This window comes from Macrosteles quadrilineatus, unplaced genomic scaffold (genome assembly GCF_028750875.1).
Source record: "Macrosteles quadrilineatus isolate MER2022 unplaced genomic scaffold, UCM_ALF_1.0 Scaffold_4__1_contigs__length_99947679, whole genome shotgun sequence".
Classification (NCBI taxonomy): Eukaryota; Metazoa; Arthropoda; class Insecta; order Hemiptera; family Cicadellidae; genus Macrosteles; species Macrosteles quadrilineatus.
This window is the reverse complement of record NW_026542597.1, coordinates 70,726,768-70,751,605: the sequence shown is the minus strand read 5'-3', so window position 1 is coordinate 70,751,605 and position 24,838 is coordinate 70,726,768. Positions and strand designations below refer to the sequence as shown.

Below are 24,838 nucleotides of genomic sequence, written 5' to 3'. Positions count from 1 at the left end.
AAACTTGATTCAAGTTAATATCATGCGTCGAAGTTCCCGCTCTTCCAGTTTGAATAAAACTTGAAACATCTAATTTGAATAAAACTTGGAATTTCTAATTTGAATAAAAATTTAAACATCTAATTTGAATAACACTTGAACTATCTAATCTAAATATAAATTGAAAAAATACTTGATTCAAACTTGAAATAAGTTTGGTTTGACAAATCTGCAAACTTGAAGGATCGGGTTTGTAAACTTGATTCAAGTTAAAATCATGCGTCGAAGTTCCCGCTCTTCCAGTTTGAATAAAACTTGAAAGATCCAATTTTAATAAAACTTGAAATACCTAATTTGAATAAAAATTGAAACATCTAATTTTAATATAAATTGAAGAGTACAAGAAATAATTCTTTTTTAGCCACTTACAAGCTCTTTTTTATTTCTGAAAATTTAATTCATATGCTTTTACCAGGATTCACACAGTCTTGACACATGTAATACAAATTTCATATTTTTTAGGTTGAGATGCATAGCACAATATAATCTTCCAATATTATTTCAGATAATTTTTCACAATCACAACATAATCTAATAACTTCAATGCCTCTAGTTGTTAAATGCCAACTTCTCTAAATAAAAAAGCGAGATACCATCTAAAAACTTATTTTTATAAAAGAGGAGGAAAACATGAGTTATTATAGTTTTCAACCCTACAATTTTACATATTATTACTATTCAGTACGTAGAATTCAGAATTCTTTGAAATTAAAAATAAAACACAAGAAGTAATTTGTCTAAATAGATTTATATTGAAGATTTACATAACACATTTACATTTAAAAGTGCCTCGTATCTTTAACTTTCAACAAACAATTCCCTCAAAAATTCCTCATTTTACGATTACTTTAATAATGCAGAGTAAGTTATCTATTCCACAAGATCTTCATCCCCATTGAGTGGAACTTCTTCCCCACTGTCCACAGTGGCAGATTTTTTCCCTCTGAAAAAAGTCAAAACAAAATAGAATCAATATTAAATTTAAGGATAACTAACCAAAATGATTAATTTTGTATCTCTGGTATAAAAAAATAGGCAAGTAAGCAACATTTTTAACTAACGCAGTTTAACTCACAACCAGTGTAGGTAGGCCTGTTTAGTGAAAATTAATTTATTCCTACAATGATAAACAAATACAATATATGATCTTCCCAATAATATTAATATTAATTATTAATATGTATAAAACACAATTACATTTTTATTGTCAAAAAATGCTAGACACAAGCCCAGGATTGTTTTCACATTACTTCAGGCGGGACCTAGGCGTTGCGGCATTATCACTTCGATAAAATAATTAGGTGAATCTGCGGGATTCTATATTTTATCGTTTAAGTATAAAACTAGTGATAGTGCTTGGTTGGTTATCCTAAATATAGCCAAGACATTTGTTACAAATCTTGCTCATACTTTACAAATATATATAAGCTTTCATTTACTGTATAAATTAACCCAGGTAGGTAATCCCAGCATTGCTATGAAACATGAAAACCCCTCTACAAGAATAAAAATACTTGCATTTTTCTTTTGGCGAATTTCCCTATAGGGAAGTAGCTATTACCGTAGGTGGCATGGTAAGACCTAGGCCCGGGACCGATTTACTTTTTCATTTTGATGTCCCCAGAGCCCAAAAACACCATTCGTTCACATTTTTATATATGTATATATAGATTTATATATATATACTAGCTGACCCGGCGAACTTCGTATCGCCTAAGTTATAGGTTTCCCCTAAGACAGACCGACCCGGCAGACGTTGTCTTGCCTTTGACTATTTATAATTTAAGTACCGTTACGTTTAATTTTCAAGATGATCTCGTTCGCATCGCTCAATCACGTCCTGGTTGAAGTTCGTTCGCTACGCTCACTCACCGTTGGGTTGGAGCTCGTTCGCTACGCTCACTCACCTTTAGGTTGGAGCTCGTTCGCTGCGCTCACTTGCCTTCAGGTTAGCTCGTTCGCTACGCTCACTCACCTTTGGGTTGGAGCTCGTTCGCTACGCTCACTCACCTTTAGGTTGGAGCTCGTTCGCTGCGCTCACTTGCCTTCAGGTTAGCTCGTTCGCTACGCTAACTCGCCTCCAGGTTGAAGTTCGTTCGCTACGCTCACTCACCTTTTGGTTGCAAATTAGCTGTTGTCATAAATGTAAAAGAAATAATAGTGCTGCACCCTGTTGGTAATCCTTGTAACTTTAATGCTATTGAACATCATAGAACAGAACCAACTTGTTTAATTGAAACAGCTGTTAAGATTCATTAATTCCATTTCTCATAAGGTTAACATGGGAAACTCCAGAGCCACTGGGGCGGAGCCCTTTTAAGAATTTCGAAACGGGAAATAGTTTACTTCCTATTCGCATACCTACAGAATTTACACACCAAATTTCATAACGATCGGTGAAGTCGTTCCGGAGGAGTTTGCAGACAAACACTGTGACACGAGAATTTTATATATTAGATATATGTCCGTGAACATGATAACTTGAGTAAGTTAATTTTTGTCAGATTTTGATTAAATTTGGATTGAAGGTGTAAGGCGGGATAAACTTGAATGATTTCACGAACCAGCATGATCGGACCATGGGAACGGGGTTTTACGGGGGGTTTTATGGGGTAAAAATGGGGTTTTCTAATTTTTGACCCTGTAAACACAAAATTTCCCAATTTCTCTCCAGACCTTATTAAAGAGCTAAAAAAAAAACAAATGATTTAGTATATCAAAGTGTTTTTTTTACAATTATTGGTTACGGAGAAAATCCAAAAAAATTTTATTTTAAAATTCCCATGTTATTCTTATGGAGAATATTGTAAAATGTTGTAGTTTGCTTGTTTATGGATATATTTTGACCAAACTTGGTAAATTTATTTATTTGATACTAAGTTATTAATATTTTACTAACAAAACACACTTTTTTACCCTCCTTGTAGCAGCAAGCCTAGGTACTCATTAAAGCTAATGTTAAATTAATACATTTAATTGAAAACCAATTCAGGCAAATGGAAATTCACTTAGTCGGCAGGTTTGCTGCGGGGGGGGGGGTATTTTTTTAGCTTATACAGTACCTGAGTCCTTGAGTGATCATAATGATAAACAATAAAAAACATTGTTATGAAAAACCATTATGCAGTAGACTCCTTTTTACCCGAACACCTAGTAACCAGACTGCACTCAGCAGATATATTTCTTAAACCAGACAATTTTTATCAGTACGGTTTAACCACACTGGATCGGAAGGAAGTGGGCGGTACTGAAACAACTTGTCTTGTAGGATAGATTTGAGACCATTCATCACATGTCTAAAGATCAAAAGATTTAAAAGGTATAGTCTTGGCATCTTATGTTTTGTTTATAGTAATCCCAAAGTGTCTATAGTTTGGCTATTTTTACAGAATTAACATTATTGGCTTATGGCTTATATATTTTGCAGTAGACTTTCATGTAACAAGTATGAGGGCACGTCAGTTTCAACTGTCTCCTCCCCTGTATAATTTAGTCCACGGTACAGTATTATTAGGCTACCAATGGAATTCTATTAATGATGAGTTGAATAGTTAGTTGGTGAAAATTTTTTACCCTTACCTTCTTTCACATCTGGTGTTTGCTTGTTGAAGCCACTTAGCATCAACGCTTGTAACTTTGGCTTCCGTGGCTTCACTTATGCCGAACATTTTCTGTGCAGCAGCTAAAAAAAAAAAATACTTAAAATGAACTTAATACAGAATAGCAGCCTACATTTAACCCCTAAGACCTAAAGTTTGTCTTCCAATTTCAAGTCTGGGGTTAGATTTAATTTCTGAAGCAAAGTTCAAGATTTTACTTTCATATTTCTTTAATATTTTAATAAAACAACTGTTTGACAAGTTCGCTACTGATCGACATGTGCATGCGCCGGTAGGGCGATTAAAATAGACCGATCCTAATATTCAACGTCACTGATTGACTAAAGGTATAGTTCGGCCGCTTAGAAAACGACCTGCGCGCTAATGCTAAACCAATGCTGGAGGAGGTCGTTTTCTAAGCGGCCGACCTATAGTAAATAAGTCAGTAGCGATTAGTAAACCTTCATTTGATTTTTCCATTATCAGCATGTTTGGTTAGTTAGGTTAGAATATGACAGTTTAATTTTTATATTACACAAATTATAATTTTTTTTTATTTTTTAACTCTCATCTTGTCCGTATTAAAATTCCGCAGGTGTTATAAAAATTGTGCCACCCCTACAGTGCCTATCTTAACCGCTTTTGGTAAAAATAATCCAGCTGTAGGCCGATGTGTATAACTTTATTTAGAAGGTCTTTATTACATAACCTGTGTCTAAACTTAAGCCTAGACCTAAGTTATTTTAGTTATAAATTATTTATGTTAAAACACCCAGGTACAGTTCTGCAACAAACCTACAAAAGGCCTATTTTATATCATCAGATGCAACTTTTATTCGATAGTTTAACTTAGGTAACTTAATAAAATATTAAGTTAAGTTATAATTACGTTATTTTTCCATAAAATACTGAAGTAAAGTTATAACTTTAAATGTTTGACTCAGATTAAAATATTTCATTTGATGTAAAATATTAAGTTTAACTTAGGCCAGAGTTTCTCAAAGTGTGGTCCGGAAGCATTTTTTTGTTGAGTCCACAAAAAACATTTTAATCAAATTTATTTTTATATGTATTGTATATTATATTATACTAGCCTATTTTGCGATAGGCTAAAGGATTAAAATTAAGAAAAATGCAAACGAACTTAAACCTGAATAAGTAACTTACTTATTTATTATTTAGGTTTAAGTTTGTTTGCATTTTTCTTAATTTTGATTTTAATAAGTAGCTTAAAGGCCTATTTTGCTTGGAGCGATAGTCACGTGGCGATAATCGCTCGGCGATAGTAGCTGGGCACTGCTCTGACGGAGTTTGCGTTGTCCTATTTTGCTTGGAGCGACTATCGCAAGAGTCGCTAGCTACAGCCGTGGACCACTGCCCTGGGTACCAGTCTGAGCGATAATCGCGCCATGACTGATGCACAGTAAAACATGCACAGAACCTCAAAACAGTCCAGTTCACTCAGTAGGCACATTAATAATACGGGTTAAAATAGCCATAATTTACTTTTTGTTCACATTACTTTTTCCATTCATGTGCTGTTAAGGTTGTACTGTTTTGGTTATTTTTCCTTACACATTAATTTCATTTTCTATATTTAATTGTAGGTAGAAGAAACAGGCGACTCTTCATTACCAGCAAACTTTGCATTGTCATTGCTCATATGTGTGTTTACATTTTTTTAGGTAATCCTCGTCCATTCAAATTCAAATATAAAATGCTTGACTGTTCCAAGCTGACTATGTTACTTAGTTGTGGGTTTTAATACTGTATCAGTTTTTTTGCATGAATAAATATTTTTTATTTAGACTCCAAGTTTTATTTTCCGACATTCATGTACTCTTATTGATATCACTAATTTGTTTTTATTGATATAAATATATTTTTTTCATTGACATCACTACAGTTTTCTATTTATATCCTACCTAGTGACATCTAGTGATAAGTATCTGTCGCAAATCCTACGTATCACTATGTATTTTCTATCAATCGTCTATTGATACTTCCACTAGGGTCAAGTAGAGCCTCATCTTCTAACTCCTCCCTGAGGAGATACTTTAAAAAGTTACAACACGCACTCGTGGCCTCACCATTGTGAGTGCTGGTAGGATTCAAATAACTATGAAAAATTGTGCGACGTCTGAAAATCAATCGCTCTAAGCAAAACGGCCGCCGTAACAGCGATAGTAACTGAACGATAATCGCTGTGCGACTATCGCTACAGTCGCTCCAAGCAAAATAGGCCTTAAGTTAAGCGGACTAAATCAAAGTAAGTTAACGTAATGCCAATTTTAGTTTATTGGAGAAGAAATGTTGTAGCCTATATCAGAAACTCATTGCCTGAAAGCTGACCAGACTCTTACTGCGATTAAACGTAGGTTACTGCATTTTATCTGACAGTGTCACTAACAAAGTAGGCTTAAATATTGAGTAGGCTACTGAAGTAACTTAGCTTTAAGTCCCTAGCCCTAAGTTATAAGTCACCTACACAATAAAATATCATGGTATAAAATATGGCATTAAGTTAAGTCTAAAGCCGGGTTTTCCTAGACGCGGAAAAGGAGCGCGGAGAGCGGAAAATCGATTAACATGGCATTCCGCTCCGCTTCTAGGAAAACAGTAACATTAAACTATTTAAGACAAGAGGAGTTCACTCTCCACGCTACTTTTTCCCCGCATAGAATAACCCAGTTTTATAGAATAGTCTACAACGTAACTTAGGCCCATTATGGCTAATCTAGGCTATAACTTACCATAGTCTATACTATATCCTAAACAGTGAATACAATGCCTAAGTTAGACCAAACAACAATACCATCTTACATGGAGAACTTGATATCCAAGCTGGTTAAAAAAAATGTTTTTAGGCATACAAACAACTCAAACAAACTAAGGTAGGCCGATAAGTTGACAACAAATTATCGGTCATATTTAAATAGGTATACTTCGCCTCTAACCTTTTTATTTTTCAGGCTAGGCTACTCATTGCACGTAGGCTGACCAACTCAAAAGTGGCTTGCTTTAGGCTATACTTAGTTCCTTTAAAATGTTCACTGATTTTGAGTTTACTTAATTTCTTCCTAGGCTATTCTCGTAATTAAGACGATTTGATTTTGTTAGTCACAATCCTTAAGTTTTCTTGATAAAATTTTTTTAGCCCGGGTGGGTCTCGACCTGGGTCCTTCGACTTTTGAGCATCTTACCTTACCTCTGAGCTACTTGTGACTGTTGTTAGCAATAGTTTTCAAATGGTGAAAGAGTGGCCGTCAGTTGCAAATGTTTGCAATACTTGAAAAATGTTTGATACCACAGTATAATATGATTCTGTTAATCTGTTTTTCCGTAATTCGTTTCTTAAAAGATCGCCAGTCACTAGCACCCTTTTCTAGCCAATCATTCAAGATTTCTATGATCACATTCATTGTCACATATTGCAATTAAAAAAATAAAACCCATAAAAACTTTTTTTTGTTTGACCCAAATGTAGCTGTTGAACATGTATACTGCCTCTTAACTATATGCATATTTTTTTTCTTTACGTGCATGATAGAGTGACACCATTCAGAGTACGTATTATTAATAACTTAATTTTAACGCTTTCATAATAGCAATTATCATACAAAAAATGCATGTATAAATTGATAGACGCTATAAAAAACAAAAAGATGCAAATTATTTATTTGCTAATTATAAAAGATTATAGGCTATATATTCTACAAATATATTATTATTTTAAAAATAAAAATATCTGACGTGTTTCGAAATATATTTATAAATACTTTAAATATATAATATAGTTTCAAAAATATTTTATATATTTATTTAAAATATTCTCAACACATAATTTTTTTAAATATTTAATAGGAAAAATGTACATATAAAATATGTATATTATAGATTCTATACTTATTTTATCAATATATATTATGAATCTATTTTATATATTCAAAACTTATATTTAATTTATATTTTGCATTGCTTTTTGGTAATATTTTAAATATATATTTGAATATATCAAACTATTATTAAAGATATATTATTTATATATTTTATTCGAGGTTCTATCAAATACAACTTTAAATATATAAAATATTTATAAAATACATATTTGTGCTACTAGGGATCTTCTAAAATTTGTGTTTTTCCACCCTTATTGAAAATAGTTCGCTGTCATTTTATTATTATCATTATTATAAATGTGTAACTTCATTCTGACTTAAATTCTGTAGACTTGCATGTCGCCCACCCCATTTGTTATCTAGACGCTCCTCCTTAATAAACTGGACTTTGTAGCAGCAAGACGTACGTGTTTCAATGTGCAAAGATTGTTACTACCGACGCGATGTGACATATATTTAAAGTTGAGTCAGGTTGGTTGACATAGGAAGGTCCGTTTTGAGTGCACGTAGTCTACTTGTGCTGGGCGAATGCGGTTCATCGATCTTTATTATTATTATTAATGAGATTATAGCTTTTTTACTAAATAAGATCATCGCAGCTGATCCTTTAGCTCGTCGAATGATTTATTAAAACCCCTATGATCAAGAACAGCTGAGCCTAGTTTCACCCCATTTTCTTAACTTTTCCCAGAATCAAACCAGTGGTATTCTAACCAGGCGAGCACTATGACCACTCAGACTATGGTACCTAAGTTGTGGTCCATAAATACTACCTCAACACTATACACACTAGGGAGGTGTTAAATGCTTTTACATTTTCTTTTCTAAATCTACTATATATTAAAAGGCCGTTTTTGTAATTTAAAAAGTCAGCTACGGGTTTTTTCTGAACCAATACACCGATTTCCCTCAGGAGGTTGAACGACAACAGTAATTTAGTTGAAATTCCTGGACGGGATAAGATATGACTCCCCTGGTGGTAGTTAACGTGGGACGATTGTGTATAAAATGCTTTTAAACCAGGATCCTGGTCTAAGACGAGCATTAAATATATTGAGCTTACTTAGGAGCCTTTGACAAATACTGTATATATAGTAGCTATATTAACAAGTTTAAATTTGTCATTTATTGTAGAGGTGTGGCAGTTGGCTATATTAATCGTATTCTTTGTAAACATATCTTTACATTTGTTTGTTGAAATCATACTTCATTCTAATATTATAAATGTGAAAGTTTGTGTGTTTCTTTGTTTGGTTGAAGTTCAATAACGCATTAACAAACAACCTTTAGTTTTATTAGACCCCTGTTTATTAGAGGGTCGGATTGGGTTGAAATTGATAGCTCACATTCCCGATTAATAAATAGATATATTCTTATCTCAAAAATCCTTTCGGGCTCCACCCCAGAGGCTCTGTAAATAACCATGTTAACCTTTTGAGTATTCATATTTAAAAATGAATTAAAGAATTTTGCCAACTGCTGTAACTACACAAGTTGGTTCTATGATGTTCAATAGCATCACCAACAGGGTGAAGCTCTATTAATTCTTTTTGCTTTAGTGACATCAGCTAATTTAAACCAAGCAGCAACAAAAAACTTTTACTTTTTTCTACTGTTTAGGTGCAGTGGTAGAACAGTATGGCTATGGTAGATGTGCTATACTATAGTATACCGTAATTTTTAGTAAACCAAATTTTCCTAAAACTGCAATAAGTATTTTATACTTATAAGCTAAGCCCGTTCGAAGGATGGGTACTCGATCTGCTATAGCGTTTTAATATTTTTGCCTTCTCAACACAGAGACTTGCCACTTGTAAAAGTTGTTGATTGTAAAACGTATGATGTTAAACACCTTAAGGATCTAAATCCCTCACGTACCTATGTCCTAAACCTTGAAGTTTCAACAACAAAAAAAAACTAACAACAAATTTATATTGGTATTTTACTTTAATACTTAACTTTCTTATCAAATGGCGACCTTACAAAGTAGGTATTTAAAGCCAAGTATGAATGAATAGGAGTGTAGGATGAGTGGCGTGATCTTGTAGTCTTATTAGTGACTAAGGCCGAAGATGTTATGTACTCGTACTAACTAACTATTGTTGATTAAGTCCTCCAAAGACAAGTGGTTGATAATTAGAGTAAATTCGTTTTCATCTGAGGCCACTTGGGGATACTTTTCCCCTTTAAATTTAACTTCTTTGATTGTCCCTCTCTCCCCTTGAAGAATAGCTTGGGTCAAGTGTAACAAACTGCAAAAGCAGTTAATGGAACTGTTAACATTTTGATGAATGATTTATAAGAATTTATTAGCCATCTTAACTTATTAGATGATAAATCAAATAAAAAACGCGTAACAGTGTGTGTTTGTAATAGTTTATATAAATCGAAGGTTTCGCCAACTAACATTACTTTACCAACATTCCCAGTTTTAGCACATTACGTTTTTAATTGTCTGGGTAGCCGAGAGATTAAAGCTCGTCTTTACAGCTGAAGGTCGATGTTTCGATTCCAAACGGGGTCGATTCTGAGACTAATGTCCTTAATTTGTTATTGGGATATCAATTTACTGTGGGATTCAATAATTTGATAGCCAAAAAACCTTTATTAATTAATTATGGTGCTGTCTAACAAAAGGTCGACATTATAGCAACAAGTCCAGGGTTTAGACAATTTTCTTACAAAAAACGGTAGGACATACTAACGGGGAGTAAAAAATAGAAATAGTATTTTTTACACACTGGCATTAGCAGTTTAATTACTATACTAGTACCGGGGGAGTTTTTTTTTATTTTTTATTTATTTTTTAGTTTGCTAGTATACTAAGGATAGCTTGTTATAAACACATGCTACAAGTGTTTTGTTGTTACTTTTTCCTCGTGTTTGTTTTCTTCCTTGTTATTTTATTCAACCAACATAGTTACTTGGCAACCCATAAGGCCAATGTTAAATTTTTACATTTTCAAATGAGTTGTTTATCGAAACACGAATGTTCCTGAGGTAGTGGCTGCCACCAATCACGTTTTTAGAGCTATAAGCCCCTAATTCCAAAATTTATTAAAAATCCCTCAGCTGGATTTCGAGGTATATATTACAGACAGACAGACAAACAGACATAGCTCGTTACATAGGACAGGATCCTGTCATAGGACAGGATTTAATTACAACGTAGAACTAATTAAGAACACAAAGAAATTTTGTAAATAAAATGAGGTTTAACTAAATTATTTTGATACCTCCATTTAACAATTAATTTCCACTGCACGATTGAACAGTTTTGTAACAATCTATTACAATAAACATTTTCCAATGCATCGTATTTTTACCAACTCTTCTGTACGAGACCCTGGTAAACGACTTTAAGACAAGTTAAAACATTTATTCTCCGTCACGTTAGCCAAGGACTCGACAGAACATGTCGGAGAGATACATTTGTCAAGGTCCAGTCGGATACAGTTGAGAGAAACGATTAAGAAAACACAAGTCACGTAAGAACCGAAGTGGTCGGATTAATTTATCAGAATAGATTGATTGGGGTGGTGACGGCTCCGCCCCTGGAGGACAAATAGTTTATTTCTACTTGACTTTCATGGGCACAAGGGCTTTTGGGTGATATTGTAAAATAACTAAATCAAATTATCAAAAAATTACAAAATATAGGACTAGGTATTACAAAATAATACGAGATTTACGTGGGTCACGAAAACTTACCAAAGTACTCGAATTACTATTTTCAGTTCTCAACACTAGAATTGCCTTAAACACCAGAATTACAATATCGGAACTAACCTAAGCACAAGAACAATAATATATTCCTGAATACCCGACCTACTTGAGGTAACGAAACCACCTGGGATAAGATTTTAAATTAATTTACTTGGGGGCGGAGTGGTTGAGTTTTAGGTAAGTTTGCTGTCCTTTTCAATCTTGCATATTTTATAATATATCCAATTTATAAACCCTTTTTACGTTTTGGATGTAAAACTTACTATTACAGTCCTGCGGATTGAATAGGGCAATCATTTATCAACCTACTAGTTTTGAGGATCGTTTTTTTTATTGGAATTTGGAAGCAGATCTACGCAGTAAACTATATTTATTTGAATTTCGTTAACTAAAACATTGAAATCATTAAAAATAATTGTCATGTCCACTATATTAGAGATTTCTTTGACATATGGCATTATAATAAAATATAAAACGGATTTCTCTAAGACCAATATCAAAGGGTCGATCCCTCTTAGAGTGTTTTTCTAAAAGTCTTGAGTGGAACAAATCTGATATTGGCTGATATTTCAGTAATGCTTTCTTCAAAGGCAATTGTTTGTGGATTCTGGTCAGTGATACAGTACAAAGAAATCCTCTTATTCGGATGCGGACAAGGATTTTCAATCCCCAACTTTTCCTCGTTTCTAACAGTATTTTGTACAAACTTTCTTTTTATTTTGTAATCAAAGTTGGCATCGTAAAAATAAGTATGCTACTAAATTATGTGGCTTTGAAAAAAATCCCAAAACATATTATTTTAAAGGTATTGGAAATCCCAGGTTCCATTAACAAAAGGTTAAACCTCCTATGTGTTCATGTAAAAGGTTAAGAGGGTAGGCAAGAGGATAGGTTAGGGGATGAGGTTGGGAGAATAGGTTTGGAGTATAGGTTAGTAGCTTAGGTTAGGAGGTTATGTTAGTAGGCTCTCTCGTGATCGATGATGATTGTTTAGCTATGTAGCAGTGGTTATATTGTTCGCCTGATAAATAATAATAAAAAGATATCGAGTTCGATCCTAAGAAAATTTGTAGCTTTTTGATTGTTTGAAACGTCCCCATCTCAATACATAAATGACAATGATGCCTACGCAAAGTGTTATGTTTTTTACCAATACGATAATAGTTCGTTGCCATGGGACTGGTCCATTTTTACCACCCTACTCTCTGGGCCAAGCTGCCAAGGGACACACCCCACTATTTTTTTTGCTTGAAACATAATCAATTTATCCGAGCTGTTTAATCTTTCACCCTGTTGTCTGTTAGATGTCAATCATCTCCTGGTGAAGTGTCGTTGCAATCGATTAGCCTACTTGCTAATATTTTCAAACTTATATCTTGCTAAGCTAATTACTTTGCCTACGCTGTGTTCCGAAACGAGATGAAAACGTAGACAACTATTACACACCCACCATTCCATTGATTATAGAAACGAAACCCAACCGTCCCACGAACATTATTTTATAAAATTTATGAATTTTATAAATTTATAACTTAATCGATTTGGCAGAATAAAATCGTTGTCTATGGATATAACTAGACATTCTATCATAGCATCAAAAACTATTATAGGAAATATAATTTTAACACTATACTAGAACACTCTATAAGTGGCTTAAAACTACTTAATATTTCAGTAAAAACAAACTAGCTGAACCATAAAGATGGGTTTTTTTAAGTAGATGGAAGTACAGTAAATTATTAAGTCTACATGTAAACGTTGAGGATTTCATTTTATTATTACGGTTAAGAAACAATATTTATTTCCAAAGATTCATTTGCAAACTTTGGACGTCCATAGGAGCGAACACAGAAAAACAAGGGATCCATAGGTCCAAGACTTTGTGCACATGAGCCTATGTTTAGCCTCATGATTTGCTTTTCTGTTAACCCGCGACCAAATTGACAGGTGCATAATTCACTCCTAAATCAAAAACCACCTGACACATAAAATTAATATTTCCTGGAAGCCAAACGTAATGCAAACCTAGTATGATACAGTTTTGACGGCATAATCTTCAAGCAGCCTTAAAAAATTCTCTGCATACAGAAAAATTGGACGACCAGTACCGTAGCTCCACTGCCCCAAGTTTCGTCTCGCGTCATCAACGTCCACCCCCTGCAACATCAACATAATAAAACACACCCCGCATTTGTCATGCTTATCAAATTTCCGCCCCTACCTATAACATCCATCTGCATCAGTCTTTTCCGCAGACTAGAATCTTTTGGTCACTTGTCTGTAGTCTCCAACAATGACCAGATCAATGTCTCGGTGATAGAGATGTTCATCGATAAGATCAGCTAAAACTCGTAATTTAGAATCAATATCTTCTATCTATATATTTCCGTAAGCGAATCGGTCCTTACGAAATATCTCAAGTTAAGAAAAGTTATCATGGCTGTTGAGGATTCATAGCGTAAAGTCCAAGGACGGTGGAAAAATATCAGAAGTGTCAAAAATTACCCCTGATCTGCCTCACAGGCAGTCAAAGGTCCAGTAATTTTCTAACGGAAGTGCTGCTACAGTGTTTCTATAACCTGTTTTAAATATACCAGCTGATGTAAACATTGAATATTTGTTTAGGAATTTTATTTTTCTGTTTTTAGGTTAGAAAGGTAATGCAGTGTTGAAACGTATCGTGTTAGAAGACCGTGACTAAAAAAGAATGGTATTTAAAAATGGTGCACAGCATAAGGTATGGTTAAGGATAATTTGTTTTACATTTGAGCTTTTTAGGGACTTACGTCCCTACAAACCACTTGTATAGTTTGAATAAGTAGTTATAATTAGAATCTGAAGACATTGGTTTTGGCTTAGGAGGTAAAGTTTATGATTCTTTGATATGAAATGCTACTTGTACAGACAAAAAATATATGTGTTAAATTTGTACAGGAAAATACACGATTTTGATTATTATAAGCTAAATATGGATGCAACGTGAGTATAGAATAGATTGAGGCAACCAGGGTTGTGTTTCAGATTGTTATGTACGGACTAATATAAAATTATGGCCCTGTACCATATTGCCCAATTATCGAAGACATCTGGGTGCATTCAGACTTTATTTGGGACTGAATCGGCAACTTAATGATTAAATGAGGTGAGCACTATTTATAACAACTTAGTTTTCCCCTTGAATGTATTAGTATTGGTAATTTTATGGTACTGTAGCTATTTAAGTCTATCATACTGTTAAGACAAGCTATGCTTTTCCAAAATCAGTATTATAGGTTTCATTAACAAATCCTCCCCATTGCATACGACTTGTTACCTATAAACAAAAACATTCGGATAACTCCCCTTCTCCCAATTAGACTCATTCAATATTTCATCCCAGTTAATGCTGCTCCACCAATTGCGTGTAGACCTTGTTTTCTTCATTTGCTTCTATTGTTTCCTCCTGTCTTTATTTCATCTTGTCAATAGACAATTACAGCACTAATCACATATTCTTTTGTATACTATATTTGCAGATCAACTCTTCAGTCTTAATTGAAATTAGTGTAGGAAACCATTGGTGTATTTGTAGAACTGAATAATTATTTATAAATTTACCCCATCACCTACTGTGATTTTGAATACACCTAAATAGTTTCATTTGAATTAAAGCATTGACTTATTAAAAGTCAAAGGTGAAAAGTAGAAAACGAATACTGTATTAGTAGCACTGGATTGTGTAGAAAAAATGCTAATTATTTTCTAAAACAACATAAGTTACAATAAGTTACATAAGTTATACATAAGTTAAGTAGAACATAAGTTACTTATTTGTAAATGTAAGACATTTTTTGACAGTTTAAAGAGCAAATATAAAAAAAAAATGCACAGTTCAAATTTTGAACTATGCGCGGTACTCTGTTTTGCAGGCCTACCTTGTTAGCGAATTTCCCTATAGGGAAGTAGCTATTACCGTAGGTGGCACAGTAAGACCTAGACCCGGGACCGATTTACTTTTTCATTTTGATGTCCCCAGAGGCCAAAAACACCATTTGTTCAAATTTTTATATACGTATATATATATATATGTCCGTGAACGCGATCACTTGAGTAATTTTTGTCCGATTTTGATGAAATTTGGTTTTAAAGGTGTAAAGCGGGATAAACTTGAATGAGTTCGCGAACTAGCATGATCGGACCATGGGAACGGGGCTTTACGGGGGGTTTTATGGGGTAAAAATTGGTTTTTCTCACTTTTGACCCTCAAAACAAAAAATTTCCCGATTTATCTTTAGACCTTTTTAAAGAGCTTAAAAAAACAAATAATTTAGTATACAAAAGTATTTTTGTTCAATTATTAGTAACGGAGAAAATTAAAAAAATTGTAAATTTAAAATGCCCATGTTATTCTTATGGAGAATATTGTCAAATATTGTAGTTTGCTTGTTTATGGATATATTTTGATCAAACTTGGCAAATTTATTTATTTTGTACTAAGCTATCAATATTTTACTCAAAAACACACTTTATTAGTTTCCTTGTAGCAGCAAACCTAGGTACTCGTTAAACCTAATGTTATTAAAATATATTTAACTGAAAATCAATTTAGACTAATGGAAATTCGCTTAGTCGGCAGGTTTGCTGCGGCGGGGGTATTATTTATTTAGCCTTGCATAAGTATATCTTACAAAATACTCCACGATTTTGGAAATATAAGATTGTTTACTTTGAATATCGATTCTAGACCCAGTGTTATTTGAATGTATATATTTTTAGTGTTTTTAAATGACAAAAAATATTTAGGTAATCATGGCTTATACGCTTAAGTGCCATATACAAAATATTAAAAAAATAAAAATAAATACTGCATATTTGACATAGTATAGCATATAATTGATATCGAGTTGACTGTTAAAATTATCTAATGAATTAATTAAAGTGGAATATTTTACTACAGTCTGCCCTGCTAATAAAGAAGGCAGTAAGTGCAAAATTTTCGATTTTCAGATTTTGATGTAATTTAAGGTTTTTGGGGTTCAGGGATTCTGAAAAACACACTTAAAAAGCCGTATCTACAACCGTTTCTGAGATATGGCAGGTGTATATGGCAGTATATACATAATTTTTCAACAAAAACTAAGCTAAAAGGCAGTATCTGTAATTAAATCAACATGCAAATTAAAAAAAATAATTAAGATATTTAATGCTTTAACAAACTAACATTTTCTACACATCAGAACAATCCAACTCTGGAAAATATTGATTTCTCCTTGACAACAAGAATCAATAAAAATCATCCAAAGATAAACAAATAAAAATGTTCACAATATCAAACAGCTGATGACTAATTTATATCACAAGCACACGCCCCCGTGGTGTCAACACCAGCACGACGAACATCAGCAATATGGTGTGGCATACCATCAACCTCTACACTGGTTTGTGAGAGCTGCCGTGAGACCACACCAGGCTTCCATCTCGTAGTACATAAGGAATTTTTAGGCTTGACAAACACAGGTTCATCAGGTGAAAACTCAGTTCTTAGTTGCTCGTCACAATTTACAGGTTCGCCCTTACACCTCCACCTGTAGCAGAACAATCTAGAGCTTGGTGTCGACTCTTCATTCAAATCTTCTTTTGGTGTTAGATTATACCAATATACCATTTCTTGGACACTTCTTCTGGTTCTTGTTGCCATTCTCTTTATCGTTCTATGGTTTCGTTCAACGATTCCATTGCCGGACGGACGGTTCACACACCTAAAACGACGGATAACCCCCCATTCCTCACACAGTTGTTCAATTTGTTCACATCTGAATGTTGCACTATTGTCCATTAATAGTTCTTGGGGTGGACCTCGTTCTGAAAACAGTTCAAGTAAGATTTTTACTACCTGTTCTTTAGTCTCACTTGGGATCCGTCGCCAAATGCAAAACCGACTTGGACCACAATCTATAATTGTAAGAAATTTATATGACCCATAATGAGTCACATCAATCGCAAGCCTGTGCCAATTCTTGTCGCAATCCAAGTGCCCCGGCTTCCATTTGATGGGGGATGGATCAACAGATAAACATTCTTTGCATGATTTGACTACGCAGTCAACGTCCTGTTTACTAAACTCAACGGCCGGGTAACAACGCCTAACTGTGAAAAGAGTTCGATTAACACCAAAGTGATGCAGACCATGGATTCTTTTAACCAACTTTTGTTTATCCTCATCCTCTTCTTCACCCATCATTGCAATACTGGTCTTTTCCTCCTCTCTTGCCAACCACTTTTTAGGAACTCTCGTCAGGCGATCTGCTTTGTTAAATTGCGATTTAACCAGATCCATCCTCACCTTAAGGCCACATTCTGATATGAGGTCTTTTAACAAACCCAACCGTCTTCTTACAAGAGCTTCACCCATCCCATGTGTTTTAATACGTCGGTCTCCTGTTAATATGGATGTTACCCAAGCATAAACGGTGGCCGAATCTGTGACCAAGTATAACTCCTTCAAATTCCATTTCAAAGCTAAGTTCACTCCTTTCAACAAAGCCTCTAACTCAGCTAAGTTAATATGCGCCGAATCATCTTCTTTCCTTAGCCAAGACGCGTCCTCAACTATTTCACCATCAATTTCAATGCAAATACCGATCGCCAAGCTGCTAGCATCACACCACACAGTTCCTTTGTCACTAGATGACACTGCCCATTTTCCAAACACAGGATCCTTTTCTTTTACGCTTTCCATTATATCTCCTAACATTATCTTGATTCGGTTGCCCACCACATCGTCCCATTTCAAATCTGTCAATTGCCTCTTAAGAAAACTGCATGCTGGTCGAAGCCAACCAGCCACCGGGAAATGTCCGATTAACTGCCCACACAAGGAGTACACATCCCTCTTGGTCTCAATTTTATCCAAAGCTTTTATCTTGTTGTCTCTGGTCCACATCAACTTGCCATCTCTTTTTGAGACGTTAAGCCCCAAAACCCTACTTCCATCAAGTGGCTCCACTGGTTTCGCTGACAGCCCATATTTTTCCAACAACTTCTTTACTACATCACCGTCAACAATGTTCTCATTCACCACTATGTCGTCAACATAAGAGTCCGTAGCACTTCGGACTATTGGGTCCATTGACAGCACTTTATTAACAATTTTGCTCATTATTTTCGGTGCGACATTTAGACCAAACCCGAGTCGTGTTAGACAATAATTCTTATCCTTAAATCGGACCACTTGGAATTTCCATAAATGAGGAGCAATATGGATTTGGAGATATGCCTTACGAAGGTCGATAGTGCTCACATGTTCTCCTAGCTTTCTCCACATCCTTAGCTTTTCCCCACAAACCTCACTTTCTGCTGTATGGCTTGAGACATACTGATTTAATTCCCTGTAATCCATTACAGGTCGCACTTTGTCCTTGTTATGTTGCACGACCGCCATTAAAGGAATTAAGCCATCAAACTCCCCGTCATAAGGCTGGAGCCAACCGTCTCTTATCCAATCATGCACTTCAGCGTCAAACGCCTCCCTTGCCTCTTTTGAAATTGAGTATGAAGGTACTTGGTTATTTATCTTAGGTGTTTTACCGCCATCTTTCCAATTCCATTCAACAGTCCATTTTCCATCAACAAATTTCGCATTAAAGTCACAATCATTAATAGCGATCTCATCGTTGCCATTCTCCGAGGTTTCCTTCACGCACAGCTCCTTCTTGGCCTCAGCCATCGCTCCGATACCAACGTCCCTGAACGTAATAGTGCCATCTCCATCAATAGTGACACCTCCCATTGCAGTTACTGCATCCATCCCTAGAAGCATCTGATACCTTGGCAATACACTGGCAACCAAGCAACTCAGTTTGAGCGGAACACCTCTTATCAAAACTTGTAACATACATGTCATGTTACACTCAACTGATTCTCCATTCATCATTATAATCCTTTGACTTACTGGCTTCAGTTCTACTCCATATTTCACTAAACTAGGTGACACAATGCTCCTTGAACAACCTGAGTCCAGCAAGGCACAGCATTTAAAACCCGACACACTTATTGTTAATGTAGGGAGTTGCGCTGAAGAAATTGGGCCACCCGCGCAACATAAGGCAGCCCCATTCACTCGTTTTTTGGAATTTGTGAACATTTTGAGGCATAATGTCCTACCTCCCCACACCGGTAACAGGTTACTTTTGACTCACGATTTAGATGGGGACACGAACGTGCTACGTGGCCTTCCCTCTCACAAACAAAGCATTTTTTAGACCACTGTTTACCAACTTTGAAAACTTTGGCATTAGCCTGTGCAACCGCCCCAAAGTTTGACTCACTGCCCAACAGATTCCTAGCTCTTGTCATTACATCCGACAACTCCATGCTTTGAAGAGAACACGCAGCTTTCAACTGGGTTTGAGTATCTTCTGGCAAGCCATGTACAACTGCGCTCTTAATCCACTCATCAGATACAAAAGGGTCCACCAATTTTGCCAGTCTCTTCAAATCAGAAGCATATACATCTAGTGACTCACCGGGAAGTAGACGCCTAGCTGTAAATTCTGCATAAGCCTGAAAACAGTTCGCAGAAAAGGCCTGCAGCAATGCATTGGTGAGAGCCTCATAGTTACTCTTTACATTTTCTGCTAGCCCGTCATATACAGAAAATGCTCCTCCAGCCAAAAATAGGGGGAGAACTGTCTGCAAGTCTTTCACCTTTTGGAGCTTACATACCAATTCTAGTTTCTTTAACCACTCACTAAAATCACCACTTCCATCATACTGCTTAATCAAGTCTGAGAACTTAACACCAGTACCTGACATTATGCCGAAATAGCTTGTAATTAAATCAACATGCAAATTAAAAAAAATAATTAAGATATTTAATGCTTTAACAAACTAACATTTTCTACACATCAGAACAATCCAACTCTGGAAAATATTGATTTCTCCTTGACAACAAGAATCAATAAAAATCATCCAAAGATAAACAAATAAAAATGTTCACAATATCAAACAGCTGATGACTAATTTATATCACAAGCACAGTATCTATAAAAGCTAAGCAAGAAAGGCAGTATCTGCGATGTAGATACTGCCTTTATGCTTAGTGATGTACATCACGTACTGCCTTTTTGCTTAGCAGTATGGGTACAAATGAGGAACTAAAAACACTTTTTACCAGCTGAGATTATGTTGTTGTGTTTGTGTTTACACTGTTGTTTGTAAATATGAAAATGGCTAGTAGTAGTTAGATGCTGCTTTTTAGCTTAGGGTCCTCCTATTAGCACTTACTAGCTAAGCAAAATGGCAGTATGAGCAGATGCTGCCTTTTGGCTTAGCATGAACACAAATATTTCTAAGGACAAAAGCAGTATGTGCATTTTTATATTGATCCAGTGGAAAAAATGTATTTTTTATAGTGTCAATTGAATATTTAGGCCTAAGCATTACCTAAGATAACAAAAAATATTAGTTTAGTCTTCAGATGTGTCAGGGCAATAGCGGCAAAGTTGAGGTCATTTTCTGAAAATATTCACTTTTGCACATACTGCCTTCTTTCTTAGCAGGGCAGAGATACACTACCGTAAAAAATTGTCACCCTTCAAAATAAATATCAGTTTGAAGACTTAGCCTAGTACTACACGAAAAACACTAGAAATTGGCGAATTCGTAGACACTTTTTTTAAAAGCTTTCTACTGAGTAGTGATTAGGTGATTTATATTAGGCTCACCCCTAAATTTTTTTTCGTATAAAAAACATACCATAATTTTGTTAAGTGATTGAGTTGAAGCTAGGGTATAGACGTTCACAACTTTTTACTGGTTTTGATAAGATTCTATGATGAAATACTGCGCTAAAGTTCTTCAATATTTTTCTTACAGGTATTTGAGAAAAAGAAATACCAAGATAAAGTTCACTTACCACATGAAAAATATTTAGATGGATACAATATCTTGAAACATTTCAGATTAAAAATATCAGTATTGGTTGACCAAACTCTGCTGGTCAATAAGTACAGAAATGAGATAAGCAAAAGGAGGAAACCGAAGGGGATGATATTAAAGATAAAAGCTTGTCCGGAAATAAAGGAGGGAGGCTGCACACTTTACGAGACTTGGTCAGTGCAAGTGTTGTATTTTAAGGGTAAATTTCCTTTAGCAGAGTATTGCGTCCGATTCTGTTATCTGCTAATACACAGGAAATCCCCGTACGTGGACCTCTAGATATTGGCCGGGCTAAGGACATTTAGGATCCTTCGGATTTTTTAGAGGGTATATTTTATGGTATAATTTCATTTACGTTGTAGACTTCTTAACGTGATCTTCTGATAAAATATTACTTTCCCGAAAACGGGCTTCATTGCGTTTGCAATTTTTTCTGAAATTCACGTGATTGAGATTGAATAAAAAAAAAAAAAAAAAACTAAAAATGAATGTTGATGAATAAATTGATTCTAAAACATAAAAAGAGCATTATAATGATATTCAGATTCACCTACAAATGTTTGTACTTCCTTTTTTACTAGACCATTTATTGTTATACTTTCCAAACTAAATCTATAAAGAACTTATTCTTGTCGTAATACGATGGTTATTAACTCTTTTGCATTAATTTGTCAGAAAACTTAGTTTATCCTATGTCATGATCCCTCACGATGGGTTTTAAGTTGTTTTAGTTAGTCGATGTTCAGTTGGTTATCGCATATATATATTTAAAAAAATTCTAATCGTTCTCTTACATTTGGCTATAGTTATTGGGAGGAACAATATTACATTGTATACCCTTTCTCAAGACTTGTTAATCATAATTATCTTCTCCAATATGGTCGACGTTACTACGAATTTGATGTTACAATGTGATCAATCATGATTATTCATTTTTCTCTGGTAACAAGATTGACACCCCTAGTGGTCACTTGTCATTAACTTGGCATCATAAAAGACACCCTCCTCCCTCCCCGCTTTAACATTGGTGTCCATCGTGGGGGGGGGGGGGGGTGGGGGGAGTTTATGACATTTCACGGTCACGAAACTGCTTCTGAGATATGATTACATCCAGAGGGTTGCCTCAGTTACTGCAAGTCTACAATTTTGTGAAAACCTGTTACACCACCTCTTCCTGAATTTGTATTGATTACATTGTAAAAACTTTTTAATGTTACTGTAATGTGTGTGTGTTGTTGTATGTTACTGTTTAATGTTTTTTTAATGTTGTTGTGTGTGTGTGTTTTTAATGTCATTAAGTAGTATCTTTTTAGTACTTCTGAGAGGTTTGCAATCAATAGAAACAAATATTAACACTGGGATTTATTTAAGAATTTGGATGGTTTTGTGATTTTTGTTTGGGAAAAGAGAGTTTTATAGGACCTTTGATGTAAACTTCTTCATGTATCGGAAGCATACCCTTTTTACAAATTGCTTTAACTGATACCATCTTTGGTCATGAATAACAAAAACTTTACATTCAATGCTATGCAGGTTTGACAAACGAATGGAAACACTTAGACAAAGAGAAATTAGGATTAGTTACATAGCTAAATAAATTATTTAACATAGACTGGATCTTGTAACAGCACATTTAAGTGACGCAGAACTCATACTTTCACATCAGTGCACAATTACTACTATTGTTTTTATTTTCATGATAGCCTTGTGCTGCTAGATTAACCAACAGTTGAGTTGACAGCAGTTTTGTTTTTCGACACAGGCACAAACAGATCAATGTCCTTCAGTTGAAATACGATCACCAAATACGAGAAAGTCATCGCTGCAATCTTCGTCAAAAGTTCCATGTTGAACGTAAAGATTCCACCGACTGTGAACTTAACCGGGTTGTCAATCGTCAGACGGGAATAGTTCCCGATCTTTTCCCAGAGAGAAGGCGAGTCTCTGTGCAAAATGTGATGAGCAATCTCCGCGGTTCTGTTGGCCTCGTTGGCGCACAGATGGCATGTGACAATCTGACACACAAGATTTACCAACAGGTAAAGAGTAATGTAGATTTTATAATCGATCAATGATTTTTCTTGGATCATCATATCGAATGTGTCGTAAGAAAAAAAGACCATGTTGAAAAACAAAGAAGTGACGTAGAAGAGGTTGAAGACACAAAAGTGAGAGTTGACGTTGGACACGATGACGTGGAGGGTGGAGTGGACGCGGAACACTGAGTCCAGGCGGGTCTCGACAATCTGCAGCAAGGTCTGATCAGCTGATGCTGCTATCCTGGTCAGCTGATCGTTCAATGCCGAGAACCTACTGTGAATCAGTTGAACGAACGTCAGGTGTTGATTCCAAGCCGCGTTGAACACCAGGTACAAAGCGATCATATTTGTGTATCCAATCAACATGTATATTAAGGTAAGACTCTTTAAGAGTGCGCACAACTGCGAGAGAACGATTACAGCCATAGTTTTGGTCAGGTTTGGAGATTGGATCAGAGCCCCCATTTCCCGGAGTTGGTCGTCGACAAGATTCAAATCATGCAGGATAGAGCGAAATTCCTCCGGATCGAAAAGAATCATCAGTAGATGTATCATATTTCCCAAAGCCTGTGGGAGAACTCCAATGAAATAATGTATGAGAAGTCTGTAGGGCAGCAGCAATGGAGATGCGATGGCGAAACTTGTGAAAGCCAGTAACAGTAGAAACATCCGTAAAAGCCTTCGATTGGAACAATCCCGCAGATACGGAATAAAAGGTGTTCAGGTCCAAAAATCATCATGGGAGTTTTCAATAAACTTGTAAAGGAAGGAAATACTACAGTAACAACTCTTACAAAGTATCGACACAAAGTATATTAGCAATTATATTATTTTCTTTACTTTTCCATCCGTCTTGTCTTGACACTGTGAAGTGTATGAAGTATCTCAACGCACGTTTTTTTCAATTTAAGATATTAAACTTAACGAGTCACAAGAAGTTCTAATACAGTATGAAATTGTTGAATATGACAACTGACTCAAATATTCAAGGACGACTACAACGTATTATAAAGCATGGAATGACATTGAGAGCTTTTACCAATATGGATTATCATTACCACCAAGTTAGTATTTAGCAATTGAACTAATGGATTATTGCCAAATATGTTATCCTCATTTATGTCAAATTTATTTTACAGGGTGTAAAATATTATAACATTTTATCGATTGCTATTGGTCACTCTAATCACCATCACTCTCAAAAAGAGAATGAAATAAATTATTTTCGTCCCTGTTTGATTCTTCTTGGTATTAAAGTACAAGAATATAAAAGTATACTTTGTTCTCACTAAACTATTTTAAATGTATTTTTTATTTAATCACATAAAACACGAAACAGAATAGATATACAGTACTTAATCACACTGGCTATTGGTTGGATACTTATACACTTTATATACAAGAGTTTGACTAAATGTATAGTTTAATTTTGACAGTGAATAATTTAATTCCGATGGATACAAAATCCGCTCAGACAAAACTGTGTTTCACAAAATTAGTAACAAGGTTGAGTTTCCCCCGGTTGGCTCAAAATGAGATTGTAGTTCACTTACGGTGTTTCTGTTATATTTGCAGATAGCAAAATCGGATGCAATGTCAGAGCGAGGAAATTTAGCAA

The 24,838-nt window shown here is 35.0% G+C and overlaps 2 protein-coding genes across 2 annotated transcripts; both read right to left on the bottom strand.

The window, feature by feature from the left end:
- Nucleotides 1-909: 909 nt before the first annotated feature.
- On the bottom strand, nt 910-20,056 carry LOC128993035 (uncharacterized). The gene is made up of 4 exons (XM_054416789.1): nt 19,516-20,056; nt 16,601-19,126; nt 3,619-3,721; nt 910-982 (listed from the first exon to the last, which is right to left on the bottom strand). Exons 1-4 carry the CDS (start codon nt 20,054-20,056, stop codon nt 910-912), a joined length of 3,243 nt encoding a protein of 1,080 aa, XP_054272764.1.
- A 2,843-nt stretch (nt 20,057-22,899) lies between these two features.
- Nucleotides 22,900-23,889, bottom strand: LOC128993034 (uncharacterized). The gene has a single exon (XM_054416787.1). The coding sequence runs from the start codon at nt 23,887-23,889 to the stop codon at nt 22,900-22,902; it is 990 nt and encodes a 329-aa protein (XP_054272762.1).
- Nucleotides 23,890-24,838: the final 949 nt, after the last annotated feature.

What these genes read in the sequence shown, in the direction of transcription:
- LOC128993035 (XM_054416789.1), bottom strand. Translation starts at nt 20,056, where the DNA reads ATGTCAGGTACTGGTGTTAAGTTCTCAGACTTGATTAAGCAGTATGAT. An exon ending in TGCCAAAGTTTTCAAAGTTG is followed by an intron (nt 19,127 to 19,515) that starts GTAAACAGTGGT and finishes GTATGTTACAAG; the next exon opens with TTTTGATAAGAGGTGTTCCG. An exon ending in CACCACGGGGGCGTGTGCTT is followed by an intron (nt 3,722 to 16,600) that starts GTGATATAAATT and finishes TTTTTTTTTTAG; the next exon opens with CTGCTGCACAGAAAATGTTC.
- LOC128993034 (XM_054416787.1), bottom strand. Translation starts at nt 23,889, where the DNA reads ATGTTTCTACTGTTACTGGCTTTCACAAGTTTCGCCATCGCATCTCCA.